We start from the raw sequence: 17465 nt of genomic DNA, 5'->3' as shown, positions 1-17465 counted from the left end.
ACAGAGACACAGGCAGAGGGAGAAGCAGGCTCCATGCACCGGGAGCCCGATGTGGGATTCGATCCCGGGTCTCCAGGATCGCGCCCCGGGCCAAAGGCAGGCGCCAAACCGCTGCGCCACCCAGGGATCCCTTTTTTTTCTTTTTGAAGTAATGTGTCTGCCCAATGTTGGGCTGGAACTCAGGACCCTGACTACCAACTGCACCAGTCAGGTGCCCCTCAAGTACACCTTTAAACTTACTTTAAACTTTTCTTTTTTGTTTGTTTGTTTTAGATTTTATTTATTTATTTATTTGAGAGAGAGAGAGCACAAGCAGGGGGGAGGTGCAGAGGGGGAAGCTGACTCCCCACTGATCAGGGAGCCCGAAGCAGGGCTCCATAGCAGGACCCTGAGCCAAAGACAGATGCCTAACCAGCTGAGCTACCCAGGCGCCCCTAAACATACATGTTTTCTTTTTTTTCTTTTTTTTTTTTTAGATTTTATTTATTCATGAGAGACACAGAGAGAGACAGAGAGGCAAAGAGGCAGAGACACAGGCAGAGGGAGAAGCAGGCTCTATGCAGGGAGCCTGACATGGGACTTGATCCCCGGTCTCCAGGATCACGCCCTGGGCTGAAGGCGGCGCTAAACTGCTGATCCACCGGGGCTGCCCAATATACATGTTTTCTGACGCAGAATTCCACTTCTTATCATCTACCCTGAGAAGCAGTCATCATACTTGTGTGTGCATAAGATGACAGGTACAAAGATATTCATTACAGCATTATTTGTAATAGCAAAAAATTAGAAACACCCACATCTCCAGCAGTAAGGAATAGCTAAATCAACTACCCAGCAATTGAGAAAGTGAGTTACATCTACGTGATAAGATTCATTAGTGTATTACCAAAAGACAAAAAGCAAGCTGCAGAACAGTAAATATAATATCATTTAGTTTATGTTCAAAGAAACTAAAAACAATGCTTTATGTTTCTACAGACATATGTAATTTATAATTACATATAAATTATATATGTTACATATAAGTATTTTATATATTTATTAAATGCCTTTAAAAATTCTGGGCATAATACATACCAAATTGATAATCATGCTTACTTTTGGGGAAGAATAGTCAAGGGGGTATGTAGCTCTATTTATAATTCTGAATTTTTACAATGAGAAAATATTAATCATATGTATAAACAAGGGCACTTGGGTGACTCAGTCGGTTGAGCAGCTGATTCTTGGTTTTGGCTCAGGTCTTAACCTCAGGATTGTGAGATCCAGCCCTGCATCAGGCTCCATGCTCAGTCTAGAGTCTGCCTTGCCTGGATCCCCAGGATCGCGCCCTGGGCCAAAGGCAGGCACTAAACCGCTGTGCCACCCAGGGATCCCAGATGTTGGTACCTCTTTGATATACCTGTTAGTATATCAAGTGAAGAGTAGAGGCCAGAAGTTCAGAGGAACTTTGAAAAATGGGGAGTGGAGAAGAGAACCCAAAGGGAAAACAGAAGTTGCTAAAATGGTAGGTACACCAGATAGTGTTACTGTGGTGGGACAAGGAGACAGCTTCTGGAAGCAGGCAGGCATGATCAGTATTGCCGGATGCCTAGTGGAGGGCAAGAAGAGCGCCAACTGTTCCTCAAAATGTGAAATACAGAGTTATTGTATGACCCAGCGATTTCAATCTTAGGTGTGTACCCAGGAGAATTGAAACGTGTCCACGCAAAAACTTTTATGTGCATCTTCATAGGGGCATTATTCATGATAACCCCACAGCAGAAACAACCCAGATGTCCATCAACCGATGAATGGAGAAGCAAAATACGTCCAGAATATTATCCCACCAGAAAAGGGAATGAAGTAGCAATAAACACTGCAGCATGTAACATCACACTAAATGCAAGAAACTAGATACAAAAGGCCACATGTCATATGATTCCACTTGTATGATATGTCCAGAATGGATCAATTCATAGAGATAGAAATCAGAGTAGTGGTTGCCCAGAGTCTGAGGGGAGTAGAGCATAGGGAATGAGTACTAATGGGTAGATTTCTTTTTGCAGTGATGAAAATGCTCTGGAATTAGATAGTGGAGGTAACTGTACAGTCTTGTAAACCTTATATTAAAAGCTCCTGACCTGCACACCTTGAAATAATAAATTTTATGGGATATAAATTATATCTCAACTTTCTTTTTTAAGTGCAAATTGTGAAAAGTATTGTTCTTGGCAGCTTATCACCTTTTTTCTAAGACTTTAATTTTTTAAAAATATTTTATTTATTTTTAGCAAGTGTGAGCAATGGGGAGGGGCAGAGGGAGAGGGAGAAAGAGAATCTCAAGCAGACTCCCCCCTGTACACAGCCCGAGGCAAGGCTTGATCCCATGACTCTGGGATCATGACCTGAGCCAAAACCAAGAGTCAGATGCTCGACCAACTAAGCCACCCAGGTGCCCTAGATTTTCATTTTTTTTTTAAAGTAATCTCTACACCCAGCATGGGGCTTGAACCCACAGTTCAAGACTCCCATTCTCTACTGACCAAGCCAGCCAGCAACCCCAGCAGTTGGTCACCCTTAAAGGTAGTTTTGGTGAGGAAGTCAGCAATGAAAGATTAGGGGAAACCATTAACATGTTATTTATGGAGCTTTTTAATTTAAAATTCTTACCTACTAATGAGAACTATTCCATAGGCTCAAAAGAATCCACATAACATATATCAGCCACAAAGAATCTTACAATGAACATGCGAATCCCTTACCTGGTTTAATAAATGTAAGACCCTGTCTCATCTTCCCACATTCCACATCCCCCCCCACCTCCACCCACCCAGTATCCTGAATTTTATGTTATTGTTTCCTTGCTTTTTCTTTGGGATTAGGTCCCTTCCCACCTGTAACTTCTCAATTTCGAGAAATTGCAAACCTACAGAAAAGTGGAAAGAGCACTGTAGACTCTATATACTTGTTTTTTTAAGTTGTTATTTACATTCTAATATTATGTTTCAAGTGTACAATGTAGTGATTGAACACTTCGTACATCACCCAGTGCTCATCGCAAGTGCGCTCCTTACTCCCCATCACCCATCCCTCCCCTTTGGTGACTGTCAGCGTGTTCTCTACAGTGAAGAGTCTGTTTCTTGGTTCGCCTCTGTCTCTTTTTCCCCTTTGCTCATTTGTTTCTTTGTTTAACCGTTTTTAAAATTTGAATTCAATTACTTAACATACAGTATATCATTGGTTCCAGAGGTAGAAGTCAGTGATTATCAGTTGCATAGAACCCCCAGTGGTCGTTACATCACGTGCTCTCCTTCATGCCCCTCACCCAGTGACTCCATCCCCAGGTCCCCCTCCCCTCCAGCGACTCTCAGTTTGTTTCCTATGATTGAGTCTTTTATAGTTTGACTCCCTCTCTGATTTTGTCCTGTTTTATTTTTACCTTCCTTCCCCAATGCTCCTGTGTTCTGTTTCTTTAATTCCACCTACAAGTGAGATCATGAGGTATGTGTCTGTCTCTGGCTGACTTATTTCACTTAGCATTCTAGCTCCATCCATGTCATTGCCAATGGCAAGATTTCATTCTTTGTCATGACTGAGTAATATTCTGAGTACACACACACACACACACAGACACACACACACACACCGTGTCTTCTTTATCTATTCATCAATGGATGGACACCCCCCTGCTTCCATAATTTGGCTATTTCCCATAATGCTGCTATAAGCATCAGGCTACATGTATCCCTTTGAATTTGTATTTTTTTATCCTTTGGGTAAATACCCAGTAGTGCAATTGCTGGGTCGTAGGGTAGCTCTACTTTAACTTCTTGAGAACCCTCCACACTGTTCTCCAAGAGTGGCTGTGCCAGTTTGCATTCCCACCAACAGTCCCCTTTCTCCAGACTCTCACCAACACCTGCTGTTCCCTGACCTGTTGATACCTATACACTGTCCTAAATTCATTGACTGTTCACCTTTTTCCACATTGACAAAATGAGCAAATGCACATGATCTGATTTCGTTTTGTTTTTTGTTTGCTTGGTCGGGGTTTTTTCAGGTGTACATCTTGAGTTTCTACCAATGTATACTCTTGTGTAAACACCATCCAGGTAAAGACATAAAATATATTTACGGCACCCCAGAAGTTTCCAATGTCTTCTGAGTAGAGGCCTCTTCTAGAAACAAGCACTGTTCTTACTGTCAGCATGGCTCCTTTTTTTTTTTTTAACAGCTTATGATCTACTGTGAATTGTATAAGGCAATATAAAATCATTTATGTAGTATAATCGCAACCATGTAGGAAAATACTAGGGAGGAAGTGGTTAAGATGTTAATACTGGTTTCTGCTGAGTGATAGGAATAAGACTGATTATGCTTGCCTACCTGGAATTTTCTGTATGGTCTACAGTGAAAATTGAAACTAAGCTTTAAAAAAATTAAAAGAAAAAAGGGGGCCACCTGTGTGGCTCAGTGGTTGAACCTCTGCCTTTGGCTCAGGCCGTGATTCCGGGGTCCTGATATCGAGTCCCACATTGGGCTCCCCACAAGGAGCCTGCTTCTCCCTCTGCCTATGTCTCACCTCTCTGTGTGTCTCATGAATAAACAAATAAAATCTTTTAAAAACAAGTAAATAAGGGATCCCTGGGTGGCGCAGCGGTTTGGCGCCTGCCTTTGGCCCAGGGCGCGATCCTGGAGACCCGGGATCGAGTCCCACGTCGGGCTCCCGGTGCATGGAGCCTGCTTCTTCCTCCGCCTGTGTCTCTGCCTCTTTCTCTCTCTCTCTCTGTGACTACCATAAATAAATAAAATAAAAAAAAAAAAATTAAAAAAAAAATTAAAAACAAGTAAATAAAATTTAAAAATTAAAAGACATACAGAAATAGAGAAGAGGAGGTAGTATCGAGCATTTGGTCACCAAGTTGGGTAGTCTCCAAAAACTAGTTTACAGTAAAGTGGCCAGTAAGTCTGGAGACCACACATGTAAAGGAATCTGTTTCTTCATCTCCAGGGTTGATTCCAGGTCTCCCATCCCAGATGACAAGCCCCACCCGAAGGTCCTGCAGCCTGGCTGGGCACCCTGGCACTCATCTTCCTGGCCACCTGTGCTCCCCCCTGGTCCTGCTCCTCATTCACTGAAGGGTGGCACCTGGTTTGCCAGGTTTCCGCCCTCGGCTCCCTAACCAGAGACCTTTCTCTCCATTCCATGCTGGTCCCACCTCTGCACTTACCTCTTCTGAAATTCTAGAATTCGAGCCCCCTGTTCTGCCTGCAAATTTGTCTCTCTGCTGTTATTTCTCTGCTGTTCTTGGGTCTGTAAGACAATCAAGTGCCTTAACCGGCCATGATCCCTGTCCAGCTTAGAGCCCGCGGTCATTTCAGCCACTGTCTGGCCGGTGTCCTGTTCCAGTTGTCCCCCACACGTTGCTAACTGTGGCCACTTCTGCTGCCTCTTACCGCCACGCTGCCCAAGGAACCCCAGAGGCCCTGCCCAGAAATCCTTTCCCCTAGCCCACCTCCTTTCAGTTCTCTAAGGTGACTTTTCCAAACTGTCCTTGCCTTCCTCAGGCCGCCTCCACCCTACTACCCCAGTTGGAAGCCTTCTCCCCTTCCAGGGGCCGGATCACCAGGTGAGGGCTCCCTTGAGACAGTGGCACTGAGGCACAAAAGCCTGCATATTTTGTCCTCCCTCCTGATGGTCCTGTCGGAAGCTGGTCTGGCGCCCCGGCCTTGGTCCCCAGCCCGGCCGCCTTCTTGGGATCCAGCATTGCTCCCTCACCTCCCATTTCACCTGCTCCTTCTCAGCCACATCCCCCTATCTTTAAAAGAAGTCCTCTGGACCCCAACCTCCCTCCAGCTGCCGCCCTACCTCCCTGTGCCCATTCACAGCCTCGCTGCCTGCACTCACCATCCACCTGCCTACACATGCCCGCTCCTCTGAAGCTGCTGCCATCAGACTACCAACAGCTACCCGGTTGCCAGTACAGAGGCTATTTCTGAGTCCTTAACTTGCCACCCCATTCTTGAAATAGTCTTTGCTTGGCTTCTGTGATCTCACATCTGCTTACGCTTCTATTGCTGGCTTCTAACTAAATTCATTCCCTGGCTCTTTGTTGAGGAAGAAGCTCTAAGCCCCCCCCCCCCCGCCACCCTCCCCCCACCCCAGTCCTCGGTCTTTCTCCTAGGCCTGCACCAATGGACCACTGTCATGGAAATCAAATGGCTGAAGCCAACCCTTTCTTCCATTCTGACATTGCCTTTTAACGGCGTCTTAATACCATTGGCGGGCCAGCTAGAAATGCCATCTAATGTCAAGCCCAGCATTTGAGCAGAATTGCCCTGACACCTTTCCTGGCTGATTAACTGTCTTTCAGATTATAGATTTGTCTTCCAGATGATAGATTTGTCACACTAAATGCTAACCCCAAGCTTGTTGCATCTTGTGTCTTGGCCTGCCCTTGGGCCTTTTCACCATTTAGCTCTCTGGACAAGAGTCATTTTGTTTTTATTTTTTTTTTAAGATGCACTTATTTATTTTAGAGAGAGAGAGAGAGCATGCAGGGAGAGGGGCAGAGGGGGAGAGAGGATCCTTAAGCTGACTCCTGCTGAGTGTGGAACCTGATGCAGAACTCGATCCCACAACCCCTGAGATCATGACCTGAGCTGAAATCAAGAGTTGGACGCTTAACCCACTGAGCCACCTGGGCACACCAGAAGTCATTTTAATTTTAGACTAAATTAGATATAATCAGTAAATTAAAATCAACTTTTTTTAAAAAAAGATCCTATCTTCCAAAACCGCGTAACTCCTAGCATGTAGTCCAGAGTCAAGTAATGAAGTTTACCCAGTCCTTGCGTTGGAGTTTGAGCTTCGGGGTCAGGGAGCACCTGCAATCCAAGCTCTTCCACCTACAAAGTGACATTGGATGAGTGGCTTCTCCCTCTGGTCTCAGCCTTCCCACCCGTGAAACAGGCCTATGTCTCAGGGAGAGGATTAGGGAGCTAACCTCCATGCTGGCCACTCCGACCCTAACCAATCACATTCACCATTGGCCATTTCTCACTGCAGAGAGATTCACTTAAGGGGATTGAAGGTGAGAGGATTCCGCGACCTGAGGTTCAGACAGCATGTAACTCTGAAGGAGGTGAGGACTGCTTGCAGCTTCTCTTGCTCCCAACAGTTGGCCCTGTTTCCAGACTCTCGCCAGCTTCCTCTCTATAAGCCCAACCCTGGAAAATAGGAAACAAACCAGGTTTTTGGACCCCATTCTAGTGGAGGCACAAACACAATTGTTAGTCACAGGTATGCCCACTGGTTGTTTTTGTTTTAAGATTTTATTTATTTGTGGGAGACCCAGAGAGAGAGGCAGAGACACAGAGGGAGAAGCAGGCTCCCCGCTTCTCCCAGGACCCTGGACCCTGGGATCCCAGGACCCTGGGATCAGAACCTGAGCTGAAGGCAGACCCTCAACCACTGAGCCCCCCCTCGGCGCCCCGATCTACTGGTTTTCTACTCATGACAAGTGTTACCTGGATGTTGAATAACGCTGAATCTCAGGCAATCCCACAAGAAGCATGAATTACTAAATTGTGGCTGGCCCAAGGAAGGGAAAAGAAAACTAAAATTTTAGGGTGCCCGTTCAAAGTGCCTTTCGTACTGCTGGTGGTTCTCCCATACTCCATCTCATTTAATTTCTCAACAACATCGTAGGGAGCTTCTACGTAGAGAGATGGTGTCCTGCTTGATGCCTTTTGTGGAACCTACCTCCTATTGTTCATAGGTGTTCATAGGTCTATAGATGTTTACATCTATAGAAAGGGAATCTGAGGAAAGCAAAGTATTCTGTGAGTGGTTCCAAAGCCTCCTGCAGGTGTGGTTTCCTCGTCTGGGTCTTGATGGAACTCTGCACACCTGCTGCACACCGTGTAGCACCCCCTCCCCTCAGACTCTCTTTGGCGTCCATGGCGCACCATGGTCTCACCACCCTGGCTTCTCTCCCTCCTCCAGGGGCTCTTCCCCAAACCTGGCACCTGGCGACAGCTGCTCAGCTGATGAGTCTCACACCCCTACCTCCAGCCCTGAGCCCTCTTCTCTCTTCAGGATCCTGTCCCATGGAGCCATAAGAGCGGGACATTGGTGTTCAGTGTTAGTGTGGCCCAGGTCACTTCCCAGCCAACTCACAGCACATCACCTGCTTCCCAGATCAGGTCCCCTGCTCCGCCAGTGGACTCCTCACCCTTTTGCCCTGTGGGGTGTCCCTTTGTCTCCTCCTGCTGCCCCAGACCTGCTCCCAGGAATCATGTAGCTGTGCGATTCTGTCCTCCTCTGCCCTCCACTGCCCCTGACTTAGTCCCAGCCTGGCCACTCCAGTCCTCTCCAGGATGGCTCCACTTCCTCCCTCCCTCTCTCCTCTCTGAGGCAAGTCACCTTTTTAAAATGCAAATCCGATTGCACCATCGCACCCTTCTCCCTATAAAACCATTAACCCTCAATTGTATGCTTTGAAAGGGTGAATGTTACAGTGTATGAATTATATCTCAACAGACAAAAGCCAGGTTGAGAAAGTCTCACTCCACCTGGTCTGACCTCCACACCCCTCCTCACATCCCCTCCCCAGCCTCTAGCCTCTGTTTCTTAGCTTTGCCTTCTCTCCAAGCTCTGAGCTCTCTGCTCTTACCCCTAAACTCTGCACTGTTTGTGCTATTTATTCTTTGCAGGAGGCCATTGGCCCACCAGGCTCCAGTTATCCTCCCCCTGGCCCCACCTCTGATCCCTGTCCTGGCCCTCTGGGTCTCAGCTGGAGGTGATGCTTCTCCCTGAGGCCTTCCCTGATCACCCAGCTGGGAGTCACGTGTTCCTCAGGCACCTTGTACTTAGTCTTGGGTATTTGTGACTGATCAGAGACACAGAGACATGCTGTCTGCCCTCCTAGAGCTTCGAATCTAAGAAGCAAGGAAGGCAGACATTAAACTGTGAATTATAGTCAATAAATTCATTGCAGGGAAGCCTGAGAGGGGGTGAAGGAATATTTGACCTCAGCAAAGGGATCCGGGAAGACTTCCCTGAGGAGGTGACACTGGAGCACAGTTTTCAAGGGGAAGAGCTGGCCAAGCAATGAGTGGGGGGTGGAATGTTCCATGCAGAGGAAGCCATGAGACAGAAGGGAGCCTGGGGGTTGGGGGTGTCTCAGGAATCACATCTCACAGCAGCATGTGTTTGCTACAACGTAACTTTGACCCTTTTCCCTCTGAGCAGCCCAGCCTGGTTCCCTCCCTTTGGGTAGGAAGCTCCCTGGTAATTACAGAGGACTCCAGCCACCAGGCTGGGAGGGAGCCCACACTGCCCTACAGAGGGGTGCAGGTCAGGGGTCCCCACGGTCCCCAGCACCTTACTGCTGTGCATGTGAGCCGCTTTGCAAGCAGATCCTGCGGCTCTGGGGGTGGAAACACACAGTGCCCCCTGCGCCCTGCCCGCATCACGTCCACCCGCAGAATGAAGGGTGGTGGTTGTTTGAAGTCTCCTCCGGAGTCCTGGGCTGGCTGAGGTAAGCAGGCCACTGGGGCGGCACCCATATGTGGCACGCAGGGAGGTGGCGCCACTCCGTGGTTAAGTGGGTGGCCTGCAACCGGCTTGGTTCAAAGCCCATCTTGGCTACTAACTAGGTAGTCCTGTGACCTTTGGCGAGTTACTTCATCTCTCTCTGCTTCCATGTCCTTGCTTTGCAGTGTCAATAAAAACAGCTCTTAAGCCTGTTGTGATGGCAGGTGAATGATTGATTGGGGCCGGTGAATGCAGCTCTCCAGGTCACACGGGCCCGGCCTGTGTCACTGGCCCAGGCAGGCCTCGGATCATTTGACCATCACTCTTTCAGGCGGCTCTGCTGCTTCGTTTTTATAGTACTTGTAGCAGATGTGAGCATGTGTGTGTATGTGTGAGCACATGCATATACAGTGTATCGCTCTTAGTACTATGTGCAGTAACCCTGCCTGTGCATTTACTGTTTATCCCACCAGAATGCTATGTCCCTGGGAGTCGGGGACCCACACCTGACCCTCGCTTATGCATCCCCAGTATCTGCAACAGGACACAGCACCTAGTAACTTTTTGTGGCTCACAGGTGGACAAACAGCATTGCTCATGACTCACGGAAGACATCGCTGGTCCCCACCCAGTATCCATCCTGACCCTGCTTTAGTTGTGCGCGTCAGTAGAAAATACACCGTCGGGGATCCCTGGGTGCCTCAGCGGTTTAGCGCCTGCCTTTGGCCCAGGGCGCGATCCTGGAGTCCGGGGATCGAGTCCCATGTCGGGCTCCTGGCATGGAGCCTGCTTATCCCTCCTCCTGTGTCTCTGCTTCTCTCTCTCTCTCTCTCTCATAAATAAATAAATAAATAAATCTAGAAAGAAAGAAAGAAAGAAAGAAAGAAAGAAAGAAAGAAAGAAAGAAAGAAAAAGAAAATACACCATCCCAGATCCCTCACAGCCAAGGGTCCTGGTGTTACGTGCATTGCACCAGTGAGACACGCTCCAAGATCTGCCAAGGACAGGTGCTTCCATCGAGGCCCTAGCCTCCCTGTCTCCCCTTTCCCTCCTTCCTGCCCACCCCACAGGCTAGCAGCAGAGTGGCCAGAAAGGTAACAAACACGAGGACAGAAGTGAGAGCAGCCAGATACCGTGACCTACCCAGTGGAATGACTGCACCACAAATTCTCTTATTATTTGGGATAATTCAGTCTTTATTGGAAGAGTCAGGCCCCAGCACTCAGCCTTCCAATCTTTGCAGCCAGGGTCATTCTCAATGACCAGCTGGGGTGGAGTAAGGTCCACACAACAGGGCCTTCTGATGAGGGTGGGGGAACATTTCACCTCCTTTCCTGCTCTGGAGGCCAGCTGGCAGTGTTCCCCAGCACGGATGTGATCAAGGGCATCTCTTTGGCTCTCTCCTCATAGTGCGATTGGGCAAGCAGCTAGGGGCTTCACATCATCCACATCCACTTGGTTCCCGAGTGCAGACATTTCAAATAGTAGGGATTATGTGTCCCGTTATTTCCTGCGTAATAAATACAAGTATGTAGTTTTTGCCACACTTTGCCAGGCGTCCTATGGCCATTGTGGATACAGAGATGAGCGAGTGGAATGCTGGAAGCCGAATGCCCAAGTTCCCGCTGAACTTAGGCTCCCAAGAGGCAGGAAGAGAGAGACCCAATTCTGGTGGTCTCTCCACTGTCTTCATCCCACTCTTCTTTACCCTAACCCCATTTCGGTGGCCTCACTTGACATACTCATTCACCAGCTTTTTGGTTGTTTTTTTGGTTTTTTATTTTATTTTAAGTGTTTGCCACATGCCTGGACTATCCAGGACTCAGGTGGCCTACCTGTTTGTATTTTGAACGCCTCATCTTTGGTTTTCGAGATCATTCGGGTTTCAAACTTTGCTTTCTTTACAAGTAAACCTCCGTGTGTTCTTGCTGATCCCTCACAAAGTGGCTGTTGTTCCAATATCGTAAAGTCCCAAAGATCAACAATATCTGTGCGGTTTACCTGAACTCAGCTGCACGGGCTGGGCGCATTACCCTGCCATCAGTGGCTGGGTGTTAGAGTCAAGCCTAAATGAGAGATCCCCTCATTCGGCTCCAGGGTACATCCAGATTGGAATTTGGGACAGTAGTAAAATGCTTCAGACAAGACATAAACTTAGCCCCAAGGGTCGCAGCTTTAGGAAGTGCTGCTGTGGGAACACAGGTGTAACAGTTGAGATAGAGCATTGAGACAGAACTACATTACATTATCACCTTGGCAATTTTACTTTTGGGGGTCTTTAAATTACCTGTGTGTGTGTGTGTGTGTGTGTGTGTGTATGTACTATTTTCAGGGCAGAGGATTGGGCCATTTTGATACTGATGGGAAATATAGCTCCTTTCTCCAAAATAATACATATCTGAGCTTGCACACAGGTGCCAACACACACACAGAATATTTAGACACCACCTCTGTAGTTCTGCAGATCCAGCTTAAGAATCAACTTGTGATTTGCCATTAAGGTGGAAGAGTCTCTATACCATAATCTGGTCCTTTATCACATACTGTTTTCATTTCCCTGTTCACGTGTATGTGTTTTAGCCCATTGAGTGGGCGGCTCCCTGCAAAGACATACATGTCTTTATTATCTTCAGTGATACATGTTTGTAGGGACCCCGGTCGTGGGAAGTATTTGACAGTTGAGTCCTTTGAAGTCACAATATCCCAGCTATCACCCCACGTCCCTCCAAAACAAAAGAGGTCACCACCAGAGGACTTGGAGCCTACACTCATGTGTTATTTACTCTCTAGATTTTTGGCCCAGGCATTTTCTACTTACTCATGCAAGTACCCAGCCTTGGATTGGGAGAGAACGACAGAGTGCCTCGTGAAAAGCCTTACACTGCACACATGAGTCCCTAACTATTCCTAAAGGAATGTAGTCTATTATCTTTGAAGCACGTGGTCTGTAGGCCTCCCACAGCCCCCACGCTTGCCTGTAATCAGAGCCCCTACTTGTGCTACCCCATGGATTTTCTCTCAAACTGCACTCCTTTCCTGGCACGTGCTTGTGGACAAAATGTAGAACAGAATTTAACCCAATACTGATAAAATAGCAGCCATGTGGTTTTTCCTTTTTAAAAAGATTGTACTTATTCATGAGAGACACACAGAGAGAGGCAGAGACACAGGCAGAGTGAGAAGCAGGCTTCCTGCCAGGGGCCCGATACAGGACTCAGTCCCAGGACCCCGAGGTCACGCTCTCAGCTGAAGGCAGACGCTCAACCACGGAGCCTGCCAGGCATTCCTTCCTTATATTTTCTGATCCTTCCCCCCACCTGTACCTCTGGAGGAACCACCTTTGATTGTAACCTCTTTAGAATTTGGGCAGGTTCTCACTCCTCCCCCGCCATGCCAACTCTGTAGGCGATTACAGCCACCTGGTGGCAGTATGGGGGAATGGCAGATGGATGCCCCCCTCCAAATCTGGGGAGAGGAAGCCTCTCTAGCCTTAGGTCTTGGTTCTGAGGAGAGCCAGCCAGGAGCCAGACCTCCTACTGCTTGGCCTCACCTTGCCTCCAGGACACAAGGCCCCATCCACTCATTATTAGGGACACATGGATTCACTCAACATTTGAGGTCATCCTATCAAAGTTTATTGAGGAGCTACCATGCGCCCAACACTGGGAAGATGACCGTGAACAAGGTGGACCTGGCCTCTGCCCTCGTGAGCTTCCAGCCTAGCAGCTGACCAGCCAACCACATCTAGGATCTTAAAATTTCCATTGTAAGAAGTGCTTTGAAATAAGGGTGATGCTAAGAGACCATCTCATGGAAAGTCTTGCTTTCTACACCAAGATAGCAGAAAAGCTTGCCAGAGGAAGAAACCTGCGGGGTCAGCTAGGGGGTCGATGGGAGGAAGAGTGTGGGGGCAGAGGGAACAGTGTGTGGGGGTCCTGAGGCAGGAGGACATTCCATGGGCGGCAGGGACATGGAACAGAACAGAGTAATGTGAGGCGGGCCCAGGCTGGTTCACACAGCATCTTCGGACTGACAGGGCTTTATTTATTTTTTTTTAATTTTTATTTATTTATGATAGTCAGAGAGAGAGAGAGAGAGAGAGAGAGAGAGAGAGAGAGAGGCAGAGACATAGGCAGAGGGAGAAGCAGGCTTCATGCACCGGGAGCCCGACGTGGGATTCGATCCCAGGTCTCCAGGATCGCGCCCTGGGCCAAAGGCAAGCGCTAAACCGCTGCGCCACCCAGGGATCCCCTGACAGGGCTTTATTGCCAAAGCACCTGGAAGCCACTGAGGAATCTGAAGGAGCAGAGGCAGATGCCCAGGTTTGGTTCTCAGAGCTCAGCTGTCCTGCTGCATGTGGGGGCAGGAGTTGGGGGCTGGTTAGGACATCAGTACAGCAGTCTGGACAAGGGGGACAGTGGCTGGGAGGAAGAGGGTGGATCCCTGGGGCATTTAGGGGCTAGGATCTACTTGGAGGGTGACCAGGGTGCAAGGAGCAGGAGGCACTGAGGCGGGAGACTCTGGGGGAGGGGAGCAGGTTTGGGCTGACCCTGGAGGCTGGCGCCAGAGCAGCAGCATTGCTTGGGTTCTCGAGTCGTGTCGGTGCAACTGAGCCAACAAGAGGCACATGAATCCACCGCAGGGTTGACTACACATCAGAAAGCTTCATCACTCACGGCCTCTTGGAGGACGGGACGAGGGGCAGCCCTGGGTCTCAGTGTGTTTGGAAAGTGCTGAGGCAGGTACCTGCCTCCACCTCCGGGCAGCCCCTCGGCCAGCCCCTCTGAAAATGCCCAGGCCTATGAACCTGGCCCTGAGCCTCTGTGGCCCGTCGGGACATTCACCTGTCATTCTCATCCCCCTTCCCAAGGTTCAAGGGGACAAATCTGGCCGCTGCCTTCCACGCGGTTGTCTTTTGATCACCAGTTTTCTGACCCAGTGAGCTTCTCTCTTTACATCACCCGTCGAGCCCCCTGTGGAGTCGCTATCTTGCAAGTGGACCCTGTTTTCCTCACCTTCCCTAAGGGGCACAGGCCCATCGTGAATATGTGCTACCATCTGCCTCCATTTTGATTCCCTATCCAAAGGCCCTTTCCCTATTCTCGTCTTCCATGGAGTCCGTATCCATCCACCTCTTTGCCTCAGAAAAGCCAGAAGATTTAGCTGTGGGCTACTGGGGAGCAGCCTGGCTAGCCGTTGCTCAGCTGGTGGCCCTCCCAGCCTCCTCCCTACCCCTTCCCTGCCACCACAGAGCTCTGCTAACTCCCTTCCCGAGACACTAAGGGCAGAAGAAACTGCGAACACAACAGGCTGGCAGTGTCCTGTTGTGCAATGAGACGAGGACAGCGAGGTCCTCTCTGCACTGAAAGAACATGAACTTTGGATTTGGATTTGGATTCGAGTTTGCATCCTGGCCGCTAACTTGTGTGCTTCTGTGCTACTAAATATTGTTGAGTTTAGGTAGCTCCCCTCTTACTTGCTGGAGGCGACGCTGCCAGGGTCACCCATTGCTTACTAACCCCCAATAGGGAAAAAAAAAAATCTAAGCTTCAAAAGACTCATGTATAAAATCATGGGGATGGTGCCCATCTTAGAGTAGTCATATTAAAAAGGATGTATGAGGCATGTGGCCTTAATTACCTAGTAACTGTTCACTTTCTTTCTTCCCTTTGGGGTTTCAACTATCAAGCACTCTTCAGGAGGCGAGTCAGCCAGTTTTGTAAGGCCAGCAATAGACATTTCCTGTTCCTGTCTGTGTAAATCACATCTTCCTGACGCACTGCCACAAAACTCCTTCCATCCCTCATCCCTGGGTAGGACTTCTTCTCTGACTGTCTAAAAGTTCTTCTTAAGCTCTGGCTGGCTGTCTCCCTCCTCCAAGATACTTCTCGTTTCACTCCTGAGAATTAAGTAACGTGCTTCCAACATTCTCCCTAACTCTCTCTGAGCAAATCACAGTGGGCCTAGGAAAAAAGATGTGCACACTTCAGAAGGACGCAAGAACCACCGGCCAGTTCCCAGCATGGAATGGAGGTCTCAGCCAGCACTGCTCGCCACCCCCCACTCCCAGCTCTCTTCCTGCAGGGGCACAGAAATAGCAAACTCAAAACATGTTTTGAGTCTACATAAGCAGTCGTCTCATCCCCTATAGCTCCGTGAGGTCATCATTGAAGTAGAGCAGTATGGCAGGTGTGTAGAGTGTTCCGTCCATATTGAGGTAATCAAATTCTTCATCCTCATCCCGGATCCCATTCTCTTCCAGGGTATAATCCATGTTCAGTTTCTTCCCTTCGTATTTCCATGTATAGCTGGCAGCATGTGCGTTATAAGGGAGATACCGGTGGAGGATTTCCCACATTGATTCCAGGGCCCCCACCTGCAGAACATGAAAGCACCCCATCCCCCAGGATTTCGGATGGGACACGTGCATGCATCGTGTGCATGTCCCACGCTGAGGCCAGGAGCCCAAAAGATGACAGTGCTGAGAACAGAGAGCCTCTCTTTGGCAGATAGCATTTCTAGGCACTTCTCTGGTCCCCAAATGAAGCTGGGGCTCCAGCACGCAGTGAATGACCCCGAAGTGTCACCTGTCTCTAGGGCAGCCACTTTTAACAAACAGATGGCCCTAAAGGGTCAGAGTCAGTGCCCCCTCCCGTCATCCCTTCAACACAGTTTATTAATAAGAGAGTCCGGCTGCAACTGCTCTCCAAAAGACAGCCTGGAAGTGCTTCCAAGCCACCACCGTGGCTAAGGTGCACGAAGGAGTCTCGGGTATCCTGTGATCCGGCCACTACTAGGATCCCAAACCTGGAGACCGCTCTCCAGGTGGTCCGCCCTCCTCGGTCGCCCCTAAAGATGGGAGGGAAGGGATCCTGCTCCCATTGGCTACGGGGAGACCCAACGGCCCGAAGATCTCCTGGCAGACTTGTTGGGATCCCCAGTTCCCTCCAACCTGCCCGCAGGCGCCCGTTCTCACCTCCAGCGTGTGCTCCTGCGACGTGAGCGTGTTAATGATGCGGATGCTCCGGGTCTTGGCCGACAGCCGCCCCACCTCGTAGCGCGTCCCCTGCCACCAGGGCTTCCCGAAATCGTTGGCCCAGTCGGAACGGGGCAGCTGAGGCGGGACGTGCAGAAAGCGGCCGCGGGGGGTGCGGTATCTCAGCGTTCCGGTCAGCGGATCTACGTGCTTGCGGATCTTTAAAGAGGGTTGGGGAGGGGGTTGCAGGGGGAGGGGCAAGTCAGCACCTCCGACTCCCGCCACCCCCGCTTCTCCCCCCACCCCACCCTCAACCCGCGGTCCGTCAGGGCTCACGTCTCTGGTCTTCGGGTCAAACCAGTGACTGATGTCCTGGCCCGCAACTTCTATGATGGGTTTTAGCAGCAGGTCCCCTGGGGAAGGAGCAGCCGCCGTCAGGGTTGGCTGCCCAAGCCCGCCCCCGCTCCCATGCACGCTCTGCCCCTGGTCCAGAGCGCGGCCCTCACCCTTGTGCTCCTGAGCCAACGGCGTCAGGTCGTACACGGATCCCTGGTAAGACACCCACAGGTCTTCCGGCAGGTTGTGTTCGGCCACCTCGGCCGGCGTAAAATAGCGACGCTGGAAAAACTCAAAGTCCGGCCCGTTCACGAGGCCCCGGCGCTGCATGGCTCTTGCACTGTCGGCCATCAGCTTCTCTGGTTGCTTCGTCGCCCCTCAGCACGCCCTCACTCACTCACTCATTCACTCCCTGCGCGGCATCTTTCCTCCTAGCGAGCGCGTTGCTCCGCTGACATGGAAACCATTGTCCCTTCCCGGCCACCGTCCACGGAAATCAAACACTCGGGACGAGGGGCTGTCCGTGCTCACGGGAAACGTAGTCTGAATCTAGCTTTCAAGAAACTGAGTTGCGTCCTGCAGAGGTTTGGGGGCGGGGGGAAGCGAAAGCTCCGTGTTCAGAGTGGTCTG

At 49.7% G+C, this 17465-nt stretch overlaps 1 protein-coding gene across 2 annotated transcripts; it reads right to left on the bottom strand.

Moving 5' to 3' along the window:
- Positions 1-10418: 10418 nt before the first annotated feature.
- Positions 10419-17460, bottom strand: LOC121499577 (cytochrome b5 domain-containing protein 1). Of its 2 annotated transcripts, none has more exons than XM_041770365.1 (4): positions 17006-17460; positions 16836-16912; positions 16500-16718; positions 10419-11033 (listed from the first exon to the last, which is right to left on the bottom strand). In XM_041770365.1, exons 1-4 carry the CDS (start codon positions 17184-17186, stop codon positions 11001-11003), a joined length of 510 nt encoding a protein of 169 aa, XP_041626299.1. In that variant the 5' UTR covers positions 17187-17460; the 3' UTR covers positions 10419-11000. The 2 variants fall into 2 exon arrangements, with proteins under 2 accessions (XP_041626299.1, XP_041626298.1); XM_041770364.1 differs by lacking the exon at positions 10419-11033 and adding an exon at positions 13664-15899.
- Between the last annotated feature and the right edge of the window lie 5 nt (positions 17461-17465).

This window comes from Vulpes lagopus, chromosome 10, assembly GCF_018345385.1.
Source record: "Vulpes lagopus strain Blue_001 chromosome 10, ASM1834538v1, whole genome shotgun sequence".
NCBI lineage: Eukaryota > Metazoa > Chordata > Mammalia > Carnivora > Canidae > Vulpes > Vulpes lagopus.
Note: the sequence above shows the minus strand (reverse complement) of the source record. Positions and strands in the feature narration are given on the sequence as shown.